The sequence below is a fragment of the Pempheris klunzingeri genome, chromosome 17 (assembly GCF_042242105.1).
Source record: "Pempheris klunzingeri isolate RE-2024b chromosome 17, fPemKlu1.hap1, whole genome shotgun sequence".
Lineage (NCBI taxonomy): Eukaryota > Metazoa > Chordata > Actinopteri > Acropomatiformes > Pempheridae > Pempheris > Pempheris klunzingeri.
The window spans coordinates 16,752,628-16,771,014 of NC_092028.1; the positions used below are offsets into that span (position 1 = coordinate 16,752,628).

An 18,387-nucleotide genomic window follows, 5' to 3' on the forward strand; every position below is an offset into this window, starting at 1 on the left:
CGCCATCCCAAAATATGTGCATTTAGAATATGTACAGATTTACAGTGGCTTCTGTATTGCTTTGGCTGATGTAGATATTTTATCCTTGCTGCACCATAAAGAGACTCATTGTAGAAAAATATTTAGAAATAATCTAGGTACCATCACAGAGTCTTTGTGTCTTTGAGTTTAGCAACCATAAAGTACATTCAAGGGTCTGTGTCCTCCGACCGTCAAGCTTCAGTAGTGCTGCGTTAAGGCCTGTGTACACCCAGTGATTCTGGGCTTTTCCACATGAAAGTTGACTATTGAGAGAGAAGAAGAATCAAGCTACTGCATTTGCTTCTGTCTTGAAGCTTCGAATTCGCTGTCTTTCCTCTGGGCTTGACCTTGCTGCTGACGAAAGAGAGAAGAGAAGAACATGAAGTGGAAACCATATCACAGGTTTTAATATGAAGGTGTGTATGACATATTTACATTTTAGGACAAAGGATTAATGTTTATGGTTTAGATGCAAAGCTCTTGCTGATAATATTATATTATTGATAATCATACTGGAGATTACCATGAAACACTATAATTCCTTCTCCAAACAACTCCTGCTGAGCCCACAGTACATTACCTTTGTGAGATGCGGGTAATAGCGGCTGAGGATGTTGGAGATGGTGATATAAAACACATTAAAGATGAATGAAACCATGACGGAGAGGAAAGCGATGCCAGAGAGCACACACAGCAGAGTCAGCCCTCCTACACACAACAGGAACGCTGATGGACGGACAGAGAGACAGACAGGAGGAGAGACAGACAGAGAGGGAAGTTGTCAGGTACACCGTCATATAACACCATGATACATAAGCTTGATTTTAAGGAGTCATAGGAGGACGAAAAAAAAGTAAGAAGTAAGAAAATAAAAGTGGAAATATAAGGAGGCATAAATAAAAGAAATAAGTAATAAAATATGGGAAAATATAAAGACAAATATATAAAAACAAAATAATTCAAAAGCATTTTCATATATTTACAAATAAATATTTATCTATTTCTGTGTGTATTTATATATTTTTAAAGATGTATATGTATTAATTACATTTTTTCTTTTTTTATATAATGCCATTTATTTATCTGTATCCCTTATTTTCCTGATTCTTTTATCCATTTTTTTTTGCTATTCCTTTAATCAACATGAATCCTGCTTTGGCGGGAGCTTTTTAACACGAGCAGCGTAACTAATGCAGGAGAAGTGTGAATATTGTAGCGGTTTGTATCAGTTTCTCTTTGAATAGGGGATGTGGTTTGAATGAACTAGGAGGGAAAGGATTTGCTTCCTATATCATCTGTATGGAGAGGTCTGTTAAAGTTTAGTATGCAGTCAAAAGTCCAGCTCTGCCACAGTGTCACCACCACTACCACAGTCACACGGCATGTGTGCTACTCAGCAGTGTGTCTACTTTTGTTGCCTGCTGCTAAAAAGCCCCCATCAAAGGAATGCAGGAATAGACTACTCAGCCCGTCCAAAGCCAGCTGACTGACAAAAGGCCCTTCAAGGAAAGGAAAAGTAATAGGGAAAACAATAAATATATGCCATGTAAAAATGAATTTCAAAAAGTTAAGAATTACAAAAGTAATCTTTTTGCAATGAATAAATTGTATGATATAAAAATAAATGAACAACAATGAAAATACTAGATTTTGTTTATTTACCTACACTTTCTTTTATTTATTCCTCTTTATGTTTCCACATTTTGTTTTCTACATCTCTCCTTTTTCATGGCACTCCTATGACTCCACAGATTTTGACCTACCTTCAAAGAAAACAAAACCGACTGCCATCATAATAACAGTAACAAGAGCAAAGAGTAGGAAAAATCCAACAGGCAGCACGGCCATGGCGCTGAACAGCAACACTGTCAGAGCTAAGACAGGGTGGCTGCTCAGGTACTGCCCGAGCCGGGTGTTCATCAGCTGAGCTACCTGTCAGAAAGAGAAAAGACAAAAAGCAGCTGTTACTGTCAATAAGCTGCGGTGACTGTCCCTCTCTGATTTGCTGATGGAAACTTGTACCCAGAATAATAAATGAAGACACGTTACCTTGGGGTCATCGTAGAGGTGGTTCAGCCTGCTGATCAAACTTCCCCACAGCTGCTGGATCTCAGTCATACTGTTGTTGCTGCTGTGCTGCATCTCCACACGTGTGAGCAGACTGAGTGAGAATCATACAATCATGAGTAAAATCACTCAACTAAGACACTTTTAAGAGGCTAATCCAACATTATTTTTTCTACAGATAGTTGGTATATTTCTTTAGATACAGACTGGATTCAGTAAAGTGACAGTGACTGTGACAGAAGACAAGCCTGACTAGCTGAAGAGCTAAAGAGCTGTACTGACCCCCAGCTGTAATGCACCGTAAACTATTTTAAACCACTTCTGAACACATGTAACAAAACTAAGCCAATGAGTACAAACCTGATCAATGTAGTTAACCTGGTTTCAGCTCACGACATATGAAACTATGTCCTACAGCTGCCTCAGACACTCTAACAGTAGCTGCACACCCTTTTTAAAAGCACTCCCTTGCCTTCTGTTTCCTCCTCCTCCCTCTTCCTCTTCTGGAGTCATCATCAGTAGCTCTGAAAGGCTTGCTGGTATTGTTGCTGCCATCTAATGTTTCAGCACCAGACTGCAGTTATCAAGTCATTCTGCGGTGGAAAGCTTTTCTTTTCTGAGCAATTGTGAGTATCATATTCATCTTCAATAGTCTCTAAAGTATTGGGGAAAAAATTGCACCTGCATTTCATAAAATATCTGGTTTCACCCTGAAGTTGGCAGAAACAACAACCTGCAACACTAAACGTCCACTGTACCTACAGGTTCTAGCTCATATATTGTGCTCTTTAGGCTCTATATTATATATATGCATATACTGTCATGTCCATCCAGCCTATCTCATGTATGTAAAGGAACTTGTTACATTAATGGATCCATATTCATTCCAGCATCTGCACCATTGCACAAGGCTGGAAAACTGCAAACAATAAAAATGTCATTTTTGTTATTTACCATTTTCATTTTTTTTATTTTTATGTTTGTTTGTCCCCGTTTTTAGCTGTATATTTCTATGTAAATGCATTGAGAGCGACTCATTCCCAGTACGTGTGCACATGCTTGACCAATAAAACTGATCATAATTCTGAGTCTGATGAAGTAAAACTAAACCAAATAAATGAGAAATTAAATGGGACCCTAAACAACCAGTAAATCATGTCTCCCATCATCTAGCTTACTGTCCTACTTTTGGAAATAATGTGGAATTAATTCAGTGGAAATGATACAGATACTGAAACTGATTATTATTCTTATGAGGTATCAATAGATTTTATTTAGAATCATAAGTGTCCTCCAGTGGTCGCAGTCAGGAACTGCAATACTAATGATCAGGGAGCACATCTCAGTACAAATATAATTTATATCACAATGCACAACTCATTATTAGTGAGTGAGTTATTATTATTATAATGCTTGATGTAATATCAAAAGGCTGCAATATCGGCTGCAACATTAATGACTGAATTGAAACTCGGCCGCGGGGCCTTTCAGTTGATTCTTGACAGATTCTCATTTTGTTGCCTTTTAGCGGGAGCTTCACCAGTCTACATAGGTTCCTCTAGTTCTCAAGTGTGTTACCACCTGCACAACCACATATCTTCTCCTCCTTCTCGGCCATATTATTCGCTGTCATTAAATGACTGCTGTCACTAATTATGATGGATGTCATGGCGAGCCTCCTCTGCCTCCGCCTAATTGCACCATAAACCTCCAATTGTCTTTACTGGACAGGTGGTGAATTCTAAAATGATTCGTTTGTGAAGTGAAGGAAGCTCTTTTTCTCTCTTATTTCCTCTCAGATGATGGAAACTGGATTGAGAGATTAAGGATACAAGCACACACACTCAAAAGACAAACGTGTAGCAGCCAGTAACTTTTCTGTAACTCAGATAAATGGTGAGACATCAGGCAAGATGAACCTGTTGGTGTGTGGTTTAGAGTTTTACCAAAGATGCACAGTCCAGTTATGTGACTGATTGTTGAACTGCTGCTGTGGCTGATCTGTTATGAGGGCAGCACAGTAGTTCTCCAGAGATCCAGAAGAGGGGGTTCCCAGTTTACTTCACATCTGTCAGACTGAAACGGCTCCTTAAAAATAATGACCACTTTCTCCCTTTCTGCTCAGCGCTGCTATTAGACGGCAACAGCCGGATTTCTCTGCAAAGACGGCGACTGATCAGAATATTAAATGGCCGAGCTTCGCCACCGCCACTGATTGCTTCTTCAATCAAAGATAGGAATTGCTGCCCTTGCCACCGCCACCCACAAATTAAGTTTAGCCCCTTGAGTTTTGGATAGCATTAAATATCTGTGGACACATAACTGCGAGGCCTTGGCGAGGAAAATGGCAGCGTGATCTGTTTTGAACCACACCAAAGAGACACCTTCGGGACCAGTGATGACAACTTATTTGGACCCTTTGTAGCTGCCAGCCATACTAATTAATCACACTCTTTTGTATTGAGTAGAGGGGAATGATTTGGTGAGAGAGAGAAGGCTGCATCCACCTCTCCAGACTGCTAAACACAATGAACTCACTGAACCAAAGCTTGAGGAGTGTGTGAGAGTGTGTATGTGCAGTTTGTGCATCTCTGCACACAGAAACGAAGGAATTCCCAATAATTAATTAGGCACAACTATTCCCTCTGCTGTCCTTTTGTACTTCAACCTCTTTTTAATGACTCTTCCTCATCAAAAATACTCCTCAAAGTAGAAACTCCCACTTGTCTTTCCTATTATCTGAGTTCACTGCAGCCTAGTTGCTGCAGTGTTTAACCAATTCAGTTCTGACTGCTGACCCTCAACGTCGGCCCACTGCTTCAATCCATAACAAGACCTGGTTGGCTGTTGGATATTCCCCTGTAGACCTCAGTCCACATACACAATGTAACAAACCACTGCAATACATTTAGATTTTACAGGAAAATAACATTAGCAGTTTCAATCATCCCAATCATGATTGTGATCCCAATGCCGTTATAGAAAGTTACATAAGCATGAACTTGAATTAGCTGATTTAGACAACACAGACTGGAGAAAGTGACACTGAGGGGAACCTTTTAGCAAGGCCTTTAACCCCGAGGCGCTCTGGTAGAGCTGCTCAGTGGCCTATTCATCACACTGTGGTTGTTCAAACTCTCAGTGAAACCTCCTCAAGTAAATAAAAGTTTTGAAAACATTGATTTTGCTTAGTTTTGTTGTGTTCTTAGTGCTGTGTGAACATACTACATATCAAAAATGGGCCCAGACTGACGCGGGGTGGATTTGGGGCACAGCTTTTAAATTACATCATTAAAAAGAAAGTCCACAACAATATAATGTACCAGCCCAAATTGGTGTAATACAACATGATGCCAAAGTGTGAACAGAGCTGCTGAGAGAACATAATATTATCTACCACATCGGAAATAATCAATTTCAGGTCAGGATTTGGTTGCCATAGCCAGTGTCACACACCTGCAAGTAACTATAGAGAATAATGGTAGTTTTTATTAGAATGATGATTGTACACACTTCACACAAGTTTTTAGTAAAAATGAGCCACAACTAGTGAAATACATACACATATTACTTGTTTTAATCAGAAATAGCACATACTGACTGTTAATTCAGCTATTAAAACCAACAAATGTAAAAGGATTTAAGCTTTATTTTACCATAAAACTCACATTAGATACATGTTGACCTCACGAGTCATGTAATACAACTCCTAAAATTGTGTTGTTATGGGCTTCAAATATGCCACACACAATAATTTAAAGTGGTTCTCCTGCTGAAAAAAGAATTAAAGTAACGGAGTTATTCAATGGCTCCAGAGACAAATGACTCCTGTGACAAGCAGGCCGCTCTTACTTGAGGGTAGATGAAAATTGAATGTTCCTAATGCGTCCTATATACCTGTGGTGCAGAGATATATCTGAGTGTCTGCGAGCAAATTGACTGTGCGATATGTCTACTGGCATGTGCCGAGCCGCCCAACATATTGCAGCCAGGATGTGATTGATGGGCACTCAGCAAATTTCAATTTGCATCTGGTGATTGTAAAAACTAATCACAGTGAGAGGAGGAACATAAAATAGTCAGAAATCTCCTGTGGTTTTGTGTTACCTGATGCACGTCTGCCTCTTGTGTGGCCTCTAAAACTACATCATGCGTTACATTATTGACGTCTGTCCCTCACTGACATTCTGCAGTGAAAGCCTGCTGTGTTTTATTAGAAAATGAGAGGGACCTGGTGTTTTTTTTCTCTTCCTCTGGCTTGTCACACTCGATGCGCACACCTTTCCATCACACTATCTGCCATCAACCGCCTCCCCTCTCTCCCAGTCCCGACTTTGTTCACCTCTCTTTGAAGTTGCAAAGGAGAGTTCGGCCAACAGCTGGCCACAGGAGAGCAAAATGTCTTTGGAGTCTGTCCTGTGTCAAATGGGATAGTCCCCATTGTCAGTGGTTGTCATTTTGCCAGATGTAGGGAGCCATTTTCTGTTCCTGTCCTCAAAGGGAGCTCCCTGGAGGGTGGTAAAGGGCAACGTGGAGGACGGAGTCAGAGCCCTCGTCAATCTCCCAAAGCTCATCAACACCAGCAGCTGTACTCACACACCTCAGTACAGACAGAAACAAATAAGAATACTTGGGATACCGTTTGACTGAAGCAAAAGTTCAACATTTTGGGAGACATGTTTGTCCATGTTTTGCCAAGATATGACCACTCTCCATCTGTATAGTGCAGAGCCAGAGTCTGCAGCAAGCTAACTTAGCTTGGCAGATAGACAGAAAACAGGGAGAAACAAAGCCATTGGACTGGTTTTGGGCTGACCTGGCAACACTGGTGAATTGCTGTTTTTAACCTCTGGTCTTTGATACAACATACAACATGTTGTTAAGTGAGTTTTAGGAATTCTGCCAGGCAGATTTTATTACCTTTGGACCATGGATGTATTATAAGAACTGGATGCCAAACAGCTGCTCAGTATTGTCACCAATTTTTGGTAACAGTGGCCACTTGATTATTGCATCGTATTATAAGTATTGGAAAGAAAAATCCTCTGCAGCCCAAAAAGCATTTTCCTCATAGACCACCATTGTAAAAAAAGATGTCTGTAAAACTGTTAACAGGACACCTCCAGCTAAAAAGTGCTTATTATTACTCTTTTTATTTTATATCTTTAAGGCACGAGGGTTTAATCTTCCTGAGTGACGTCACTGCTGTGATACGAGCCACTCACCAGTGCAGCTGAGCCGGAGGCATGATGAGATTCTCATTGGACTGAATACACACCTTTGTCTTTGCCCTCAGTATCCAGTACATATATATATATCCATGATTTGGACAGAACCAACTGTTTCCCCCTATTTCCTGCCTTCATGCTAAGCTAAGTTAGCGGCTGCTGACTCTAGTTTCATATTTATGATAAAGACCAGAGAATCGTATCAACCTGTTGTCTGCCTTGTGGCAAGAAAGTGTTTTTCCCAAAATGTCAAATTATAACTTGAAGTGATAAATGTATGTCATGTCGTAGGAAGTCACATGCTGCTGTTTGATTCTATAAACACACTGTAAATCTCTATTGATGCAGCCCAACATTAGGCTTTGGGTTTATCATCGACTTCATTATGGACTGTGATTGAATTTGCAATATTTAATCAGTGTGTTTCCCACATTCAGTTATAATGAATCTGCAGTCTATCAGAAAACAAACCTTTTCATCAATTAGATGCAAAATCCATGCGGTGTCGGTGGATAACAAAGTGTGGAAATTTTCAAAAGTTGGGTCAGTGGGTTTACAGTCTGAAAAACAGCACCTGAGAGAAAAATGGACCTGATCAGCAAAATGTTGTTGCATTGTGTTGTTCCTGCTCCTCATCAGATATTCAGTTTCCCTCTCAGCTCCAGTTTTGATGGATTGCTGTTGCGGCCATTTGTTTTTGCATTTTGATACTCTGGTTGAGTTATGATTAAAGTGTGGGGAGGGGCAGCAAAAAGCTGATGCAGGATTAGTGACAACTCCAGAGAATGGATAGAATAAGAAGGAGGAGGAGGAGGAGGAGAAGTGGTTGGAGAGGTCGTCATTAAAGAAAGGTGATGGTAGAATAATACACCCTCATCCATTATTTGCTACAGCTTTGTGCAAGTCTGACCTGGAGACCTTCGGACTAAAGAGAGAGGGAGTAAAGAGAGAGGATGGATTGGGGAGGCAACATGGGGCTGTAAGAGGAGTTCCTCTGTCTCTCATTAAACCTGTGGCAATTCTTTTCTGTTTTCCATCACTTCACGATGTGTCCCTGAGGAAGACAGGGGATAGTCTCTTCTGTCCACGTGCCGCAGCTTTAATGCCAGCTGCTGGACTCCCTCATTAAACCTCACTTGATTGTTTGAACCAAGGTGAGGAATTCATGCAGCGCTGTGTGTTTTGTGCCAGAAAAAGAAAAAGAGATTTGATTCTCTCATATCTCCTGAGTTTTTCAGGGTTACTGCAGTGCATCTCGTGGTAGAGTTTCCTCTGATCAAACTGCAGTGTCTTTCTAAACAAATCTTTTATGATGCAAACAGCAACAAATTTGTCAGGTGCACGATGTGTTGCACGCACAATCGCAAACACGCACGCGTCAACTTCACAGGTGACCTTTTGTGTCAGTAGTTGTTTGGACTTGCAGATTTTTTTTTGATGCTCTCTAACCACCCTGAATTAAGCACTACTCCAACATCAAGATAGCGCGGTTAGCTAGATGAAAGCAGAGGGGGGTTGCACGGTGGCTAATACATTAAGCAGGTAGGTATTCAGAGCCACAGGTGACACAGCTGGGGAGAGGTGTGATGAAAGGGGGGATTTGCATGGATTCATCATTTCGCTCTATCACAGGAGAGCCATGAGTGCGACATGAAGCTACTTTGTGATTGTCAGGAAACGATCTCAGCAGGTTTTTTAAAGTGGCAACAAAAGCATTGGTGGCTTTGACGTGTCTTAGGCGGTAGGCATTTTTATTAAGATAAATTGGAGTAGCATTTGTTAGCATCAGGGGAAGAAAACAAAGGCCCTAACATCAACAAAATATCTGTATTGAGGAATTGGTTGCAGTAAGAAACCTGAAAAGAGGCACATTCCCAATAGTCATTAGGAATAAGAAGAATTTGTGGCTATGGGAAAGAATTTCAGAGACAGTCTAATGACCTGTGTGTCCGTTTCCGAGAAAAGAATTAAGACCAAAGAATTTTAAAGGTATGCTTGTCTAAAGCTCATTAAAAAGACATGAAATAATCTTTTAGCACCTAATGTACCTCCTCTCAACAACAGCCTATTGTCTTGACCTTTTCACCTGTTTCTCAGCCTGTTGTCAGATGATATCGGCATATTCTCTCTGGTGACCCCAACGTTGGCCGATGGTTTGACCCTCCCATATTCGCCACGCAGCGATCAAGTAATTTAGAGGGACAGACTTAAAGACAGATCTCTATGTCACACATTTTTTTAAGCTCTCTTTTTCCAGCACTTTTATTTATTTTTTTTTGAACCATGTGAATTGCAATGAAACAATCAAAATGTACATCCCCACATAGGCAAAAAAATGAAAGTCAGGGGTAGAGTCACATTAAAGGACCTCACATGTGGTCGACCCATTGAAATGTCTGTGTGGTTTTTGCTACAAAGACAAAAAGGGAATTGGTTGAATTGAGTTGCAGGATTTCTGAGAGTGCTATTACGAACAGGAATGAGAGCTCTCCTGCAGCCAGACACTTTAATCCTACCAGCCATGAGGTTTGTAGGCTACGGTTCATGGGTACTGAGGCTGTTTGGCCACTGCCGATGGGAGGAGATAGAGACAAAGAGAGGCCTATTAGATCCACCTCTTATAGACTGAGAATCCTGGGGGCATCACATAAAACACATATACATACATACATGTGTTATCTTATAGATAGTGTGTAAATCAGCTGATGTAACAGCAGAATGCGATTCTGACCTTTTTTTGTTGCCATTATTTATATTTGTCCTTTGATGGTGTTATTGTTTTATACATATATGTTTGTGTCTTTTTAATGTATTGATATTTGAGACTTTGCAAAAAGTTTGTTATTTCATGATTTTTGGTTTAGCGCCCATCATCTCCTAAAAACATTCAAGTTGGTTCTTCTTGTTGACATTTTTATTACGAACTCTGATTTGTTACGATATGATATGAAATGTATATAAAGTACAGAACTATGCACTTTTATAGGTAATGTTTCGCTGATTCTCAAAAGTTTGAACATGATGCAATACAAGCACAGTGAAATCATCCAATGGAGTTCAACTCCAGACTTTCAAACCTCTCTCACTTGATCACACAGTGTCCCCGAATACAAACCTTCGGTTAAAGAGCCGCTTTGCAGCTTCATCACCCCAGAGTATAATTTTGTCACTCTGAAGGCGTAATTTTCCACCAGCTGCCGTCCCTGGCAGAGAGAGTCTCAGGTGTGACACACTTGTGACTGTAATTTTGCAGATATAAATTGTTACTGATATCTCCTGCCATGTCAGTCAATTATCTGCATGCTGAGACTTATTTGAAAGCCTGTTGTCTGTAATATTTCTGTGTGAACAACTTGAACCTCATCAGCTGAGTCACAAGACAAAGTGATGCTGTCTCTTCTACTTAGTTCAGTTTTTTTTTCCCTCTTTCTCCTCAAACTCTTGGTCTGACTGTGCTAAAGATGATAGCAGTTATTGCTCACTGGAGAAGACGAGTTGAGTATTTCAGAGCCTGGAGCGGTCACAGGCACAGACACCTACATCGCAGACTGACACAGAAAGGACATAACAACAATAAAATGCAATCCAATTCAACAGCTCTGCAATGAATTCAACCTTTTGTGAAGAAAATATCGGGAACACCAATGTGCCAGAACACCTACGTGTTAGGAAAGACAATTCAGTCCATCACAGCGCAAAGAAGTGAACGTTCACACAGACATTTCTTCAGGGCCGCTGGATTGTTATTGCTGACGTGTCCACCACCTTCTAAAATATCTTACTTTACTTGAACTGTTTGTGATTTAGACACTGCAAAAGTGTTTCATCTGCGGCTGAGGGATCTTTTGACACAGCACAAAGCTGCAGTAAGGAAATGGTTTTTGCCCGGCATATGAATGATAATCGTCATTATCCCGGAACTATATTTGAATCCATAAATTGTGTCAGAAATCTCCGGCCTTCTGCCAGACTCTGAGTTTTATAAGCTCTTTAGAATTTGTGATATTACAGTTGCATGAAATATGCTGCCGGGGACTTTGTGGGTCAGGCGTGTTGCTTAATGAGGGAAAAAGTCAACGCTCAGATGTGTTAAAAGCAGACAAGAACTCTTTTTAGGAGTCTTAAATGGCATCCTTACAGCTGGTGCCACTGGGCAGCGCCCCAAGCTGGTCCTCCTTGATCCCGGTGCCGCTTGTGATACCATTGATCGCTCTGATCGCTTTCAAAGCCTACAGTGTTTCTTTTGGGGATATAAGAGGCGCAGCTCTGAAACAGCTTGTGTCACATCTTACACTCACACTGAGTTTTCTGGGATGAACATCTTAACCTCTTTCTGACCCTCTAATCTAGAGCCACGTCCTTTACTAATCATCCTCCCGTAGGTCTTTTTTCCCAGCAGACATGTTGACTTGAGAAGCAGAGGTGTCACTTATGGCATTAACAAAGTGTCCCAGTTAGCAACGACAGTGTAACATGCACAATAGCAGGACCCTGAAACTGAAGCAGCTAAATGGAATTCGGCCATCATCCACTTTATTCATATTCTTTGACAACCCTTAATTTGGTATCGTTTATCTCTTATGACATTGCAATATCATCTTATATCATATTATATTATTATATATCAATATGAGTGAGAGATAGACAGTAAAACTGGTAAACGATTATTTTCACATTAATTGATTAATTGTTCACAGTTTGTCGTCACTCACTGATCAAATGTCAGTGTTTTCATTTAAAACACATCTTTCAGTTAATATTTATACTGAGCAGGAAACTCAACAGTCTGTAGGTTGTGGCTGGAGTAAAAATCTGTAGACTCTTGTCCTACACTGCATGATTTATAGTCCCTGCTTTGGATATTGACTTACATACTGTATACAATAAATATTCTTGACATAGATTTAGAGCTGTCTTTTTCTTGCAGTGATGCTCAGAAGATGTAATGTTTTTCTTTTTTTTTCTGTTGCTCTTTTTAAATTTTTTATGTCTGCCTCTAAAAGGAAGTGTTTTACCTTGCATGTGCATACACACACACACACACACACAGACACACGCAGGCACACACACTCACAATCAGCAGCAGCCCAATCACAGCAGCCGCAGACAGGCTCATCCATCTTTATCACTGCAGCAACACACTCGTAAGCCTTGGCAGTAAGCGCACACACACACACACACACACACACACACACACACACACAGGTGAAGACATACACACTCCCTCTGTTTTTTTTCCGTCCCATCCTTCCATCTTTCTGTCTTCATTCTCTCATTTTTTCCCCCTTTTTTCTCCTATTCTGTTGCATAAGCTTCACATGAGAGACGGTTTAGGGCTGACAGCACATTTATCAGGTAGACCTACTTTATATTACACTATAGATGAGACTGTGACCTCAGCTTATACGATGCAGTAATGTTGATTTACTGAAAGTGACCAGTTGCAGGTTGTCTCACTGTAACAGAAGCAGTGATCCTTTTGTTCAGCTGCTGGTGATTTGATTGTTTATGCAGGAAAATGTCAGATAACCATGAGCCGTGTTTGGCAGGAGCGTTTTTCTGCGAGAGGTGTTAATTGGCTTGTCGTGAGCTGCGTGTGTCTATGATTGGTAGGCTGTGAAAATGAGCAGGATGTTGATTGGCTGACTGTGCCTGTGGATGTAACCAGGGGGAGTTTGGAGGGTGAGACCTGCGTGTCGCTTTAACTCCAATCAGAGGTGATTATAGATGAATAAAATACCGTCTTCGTGGGTGTGTGTGTGTGAGTGTTTGTTCTCATGGGCACTATGCTTGGTTCCTCACTTATCCTGACATTGACAGGGACAAAGTGTCGGCTGAGTCAGCGTTGCTGTCACAACTTTGACACACACACACACACACACACACACACACACACACACACACGCACACACACACACAGGGCTGAATCCCTCCTATCCCTCTGAGCTTGTGATTATCACCTGGATTGTTACAGTTGGAGTCGTGGAACAACAAATCCCTGTTTGTCACTGCGCTGCACAGTGAATCCCCCTGAGTTATAACAAACTGTTATCACACTAACAGACACACACACACACGCACACACACACACTGGTGGCCAGCACGGGTGTAAGTGTTCTGCAGTGTTTTTAGGATGCTTAAAAGTCAGGTCACCGTGCACAGTGATTCCCAGTAATCATCTATCAACATTCACCCTCACAGATGGTGTGTATGTGTGGTGTGCAGCTCACATCATTTTAATTATGTAGAAACAGCTGGGTTTGGATTTGGATCGGTTTTTGAAATGTCAATATGCAGGAGAGAATTTCTGTCCAAGATGTTTATATAGGTCATATGAATATTTAGTTTTGCTGTGGTTAGATGTTGGCTTTTCTGCCACAGTCAATGATACATGGGTTCCTTTAATCAACATTAAGGCTTTCATTGTGCAACTGGGAAAAACACTTTTTATTGGTCAGTAATTTTCAGAATTTCAAGGGAAATCCCTTGGAATTAACTCAATGAATTAAAGTAACTATCAATAGTCCACTTTAATGTCAATTTATTACTGGAAACTTTTTTCGACTAAAGTGTCATTTGTACACTGTCGCTATTTGTCTTATAATTCAATTATACGAAAACAAAATAAATCAAAGCTTCACCAGAAATTGTAATTTAACATTACTTTATTAGGACATCTTTATTAAGGAAGCACCATTCCTTCAAAATTCAACAGGAGTGATGAGAATCAACAAGATTTTCAGTTTAATCCCAACTATTTGTTGGGCCTGTATTTTATCTAATTTTTTCTCATCTGTTTGAGTGTTTGCGCTTGATTACAGTATTGAAAATTACTCGCATCATCTCATGTGCAGAAGAAAAAAGGCGCAGATCATCAGTGGCACTGTATCTGAATCCTTAGAGATACTGTTCTTTATTTCTTTAATCAAAAATATTGATATCAGCCAATACTTTTCAGCATACTTTCTCACAGCACAGTAATACATACTCTTTATACAATCAATACATTCATTAGGAGGAAAAACTGAATTATGCAAGCCTATAATCACTCCAGTACAGTCAAAAAACACAGTTTTGAAACACTGCCATGGATAAAGGTAAAAGACTGCTCAAAAAAGGTCATTGTGTAGAAAATCACAATCAGAAAAATATCAACAAAGATGCCAGAAGCGTCAGTTGTACATTCATATTATATACTTATAATGTGCTGTATGTAATTATATTCATCATGACTGAGTATAAATACATATTTGATTTCGTACATTACAGGTCCTATGGCACAAACACTTTTTAAAGCTTCTTTCTGTCTAACACAGACATTATGTACACACACACACACACACACACTCGCACACACACACTCACACACACACTGTAGAGCTACACAGGTAGAGAGAGAGACTGAGAGGAAACGGAGCACGGAGAGAGAAAATATGATTCTCCCATCTGATTGATTTATGTTTGCTTATCTTTTTAATATCTGGCTGAAGAAAATATAGATCCCAGGCTTTTTTTTTTTTTTCTCATAATAGGGAAGATTACTTGGCATGACCCTCTCCCCCTCACACACACACGCCACCCTCCCACCTGCTCCCGAGTGCCTCACGTGGGAGACGGAAGGGACACCTGCATGTGACACACTCCCGGGCCCCCCCCCCTCTCCACTACTCATCCCTTTCGTTTTGGTTTCCCAGCATGCCCGCCTCTTTCCCCGGAGGCCGCAGAAACGTGGCTCTGCTCCTCGCGCAAATGTCACACTAACATGGCTGAAAAACACTGGATGGGGTTAACACGTGAAATGAATGTCATGGCAACATTGATCTGGCACGACCCCCACAGGCCGAAGCCCAAATCATTTTTTTGTGAGCTCACTTTCTTAATGATCCCAGTCTGATCATTAGGCTACATTGATCGGGATTAAAACACATATTTTAGTGCCTTTACACTAAATGAAATGTAACATCCTGCTGAGCATGACTGGGAGTCAAGCAGCTCACTGAATGATTACCGGTTATCGACCCTGCGGCCGTTCATCTCCATCAAATAACGCTTGACATCCATCAGCTTCAACTCAAGGTCCCTAACCACGTCAATCAATTTTCTGATAAGAGATGACGGAGCGATATGCTCAGTATGCACATGTAGGTAATCAGTTAGGGAGCAAAAAGGACACTTGTTAAAATTAACTTTGAGCGAGTGTATTTGACATAAAGTGGGCAGGAAGGGGGATGAGTGGGAGCAGTGCAGAGTGAAGGAGGTAAGGACCAAGTGGCAATCAGTACTCCGTCATTCGCTTTGCAGTTTTGAAGAAAATCAATTTGAGAGGAACAAAGAAATGGGAATTGAGAGAGGAGCAGCCAGTGATGGCCCGACTGCACGACTTAAGTGAAAAAAAGGAGAGTTTGGAAGTTGGAGGATTTGGTTTACTCAGGTTAAAGTAACCTTTGATGGAAAAGAAGCCAACAGTTGTGCACACTAGTAAAAATAATAACGTGATGTCTAATCGATCTGAGTTATTACACCAGTTACACTGCTGGGATCTTTTCCCTTCTCCTACAGCGTGGAGTTCTGGTCTGAAAAGATTTTTATGTTTTCGACATGCAAGCGTTCACATCATCAGGCTATTCCAGGTGGTTGGTTATAGGAATCGACAACATAGAACTACATGTGTCAGATCTGGGTTTCATTGAATTGAATGCAGATTTTGGGTCGCATGAGGTACCAAGTAGGACATCGTCACATTCAAATCAACTTCAGCTCTGTGTGAACAAACACAGCCCTTTCTCTCATTTGAATGAGACCAGTGAAGCTGCATGCAGGTGTGGGGGCGGTCCAGCTCAACTTATGCTGCCAAAACATGCAAGCACGTGTTCCTGGTATATCACTTTGTAATGGGAATGTCCTATTTCTATTGTTGTCATGATGAAAGATAAAATAACATAAGTAAGTGGGCATACACTAGTGTGTAGTGTTTTGGCATCTCCATATATTACTCACTGGCGACTGAAGCAACACACCCTCACCAACAACACTGGCCTCAGCATAGTTTTATCGCAGGGCTGATTTTGGTCTGAATGCCCCCTTTCAGAGCTGTAGCAAAGCCTCCATGTCATAGGTATGACCTGGGTGTTTATGCTTATTAACACTCTTTACAAGTCCAAAACTAAATACGGTAATGACATGAACGTGGAACAAACTCATCTGTAGACATATTTGTGAACACACCACTGGTAGCTGTGTTGTGTGTACTGTATATGTTGTTCTTCTGTGCTCGTCTTATTTATGTCTACATTGCAATGCAAGCCAACAGACAATCCCAATTAAATCCAATTATTGAAACCAGAAAACAGGGACAAGCATATGTAAAATCACTCATGCCCTAAGAGACCGCCTTGTTAAGCCGAGTCATCATGTCCCCATATCTCAACAATGGAGTTGACAAGTTAAATGTTTTTATAACTGACATGAACATTGGCCAAAACTAGGAGACCCTTGCCCTGGTTTTCAGCTGCAGCCAGTTTTTGCTTGAATAGTTTCTATGGTGAGAGAAAAAGCGGCGACACACCTGCAGTCACCCCCCTCAAGTGTCTCAAAGGTTTGAGTGCTGAACAAGGGGTTGAGGGGCACGACTTTATCAGCTATGACAGACACATCTAACATTTATCAGTTTTAAAGCCTTTTCCATTAAAAAAAAAATGTGCCTCATCTCTCCAGGCAGGCATTAGCAGAAATCTGCCCTTTGGCACAGCTCCATTCTCGTCAGATAGATGAACACGGCTAATGCCCCAAGGTGTCTGCAGAATGGATGCACATTGATCTCAATGTGCTCTTTCTGTGGACAAGACAGTGCAATGTGTGTGCGTGTGTGTGCGTGTTCACATTTATGGTTTGTTACCGGGCAGGGCTTGGGCCGCGCTGAGACAGAGTTGATGTACGTGACTGTGTTTCGGTGTAAAATGTTACTGAACTGCCATGAGCCGGCAGCACAATGAGCAGGTCTGAAATGTGTCACTGTGGCCCTGAGACCAAATTGACTGCGGCATCATGGGAAAGAAAACCTTGGACAGTGGAAAACAAACCAAAGGGATGGAGAGTAGATTGTCCTGTCCTCTCTATCTCTCTCTCTCTCGTTTCTTAAATCTCCCAGAAAGCTAAAGGGTTAAAGAGATGTTCAGTTACATTCATTATATTCATCCAGATAATGGCTAACAGTAAGTCATCAAGGACCATTAATAGTTAATAGAGGACTATCTACTAATAGCAGAAATTTCCTCTTCCTAATACTGGAAAATGTGATTACTAGATTAATGACACCTTGGAGCCAAACTGACCCCAAGTCATTTTTTTGTCTTATATTTTTGCGAAGCTACAAAAACAGTCAAGTCTACCATTAATAAATATTTTACCAACAATAAGCAGAGTGTCTACTCATCCAACGACAATCCGTGAGCTTGGATGGGGGATTACTTCGTCTTCCATAGCGAGCGCCGACTTGTAGGTGACCTGCACTGCTAGGATGAACTCAGCACATGAATGGGGAATGTTAGGGAGGGCTGTTCACTTTCTAAAAGCCTGACTTAACGTGCCTTTGAGACTCCTCTGCATATTAAACTGGAAATGACAGCGCTGTTTTACATTGCTTGAGAGACAGTCAGAACTGTGGGCAGCGGACGCACCGTCGGTGGCTCTGCCTGAGTGAATCACCCCTTCAGGTGAGATGTTTAGTGCCCTGACTGACTGGATCTCTGCTTTCAGGAAATGACTCCCAACGGAAAAAAGACACAGCTGTTCAATGCTCCTCACCGTTGGCGGCAGTGTGCAACAGAGACCGTCCATAAAGAAATTAATGTTGCCAGGCATTTGATGCTTCACCAAGGATTCATCTGGTTGTCAGTTTATACTTTAGCGCTGTTACAATCGGTGATAGATGACTGCAATATCCCTTTATCAGTTTGTGAGTCTGCAGCAGTCACTTACAGTAACTCTAGTTTTTTGCATGGAGGAAACAATCAGCATCTATATGATGCTGGTCGTCGCTTTGTGAATACTGTGAATACCTGCTGTTTGCTTT

The 18,387-nt window shown here is 41.1% G+C and overlaps 1 protein-coding gene across 1 annotated transcript; it reads right to left on the reverse strand.

Annotated features, from left to right (window-relative positions):
- Positions 1–23: 23 nt before the first annotated feature.
- On the reverse strand, positions 24–2,539 carry LOC139217331 (lipid droplet assembly factor 1-like). Its single transcript, XM_070848658.1, has 5 exons — positions 2,449–2,539; positions 2,071–2,182; positions 1,785–1,953; positions 602–747; positions 24–372 (listed from the first exon to the last, which is right to left on the reverse strand). The coding sequence occupies exons 2-5, from the start codon at positions 2,161–2,163 to the stop codon at positions 310–312; spliced, it is 471 nt and encodes a 156-aa protein (XP_070704759.1). The 5' UTR covers positions 2,164–2,182; positions 2,449–2,539; the 3' UTR covers positions 24–309.
- Positions 2,540–18,387: the final 15,848 nt, after the last annotated feature.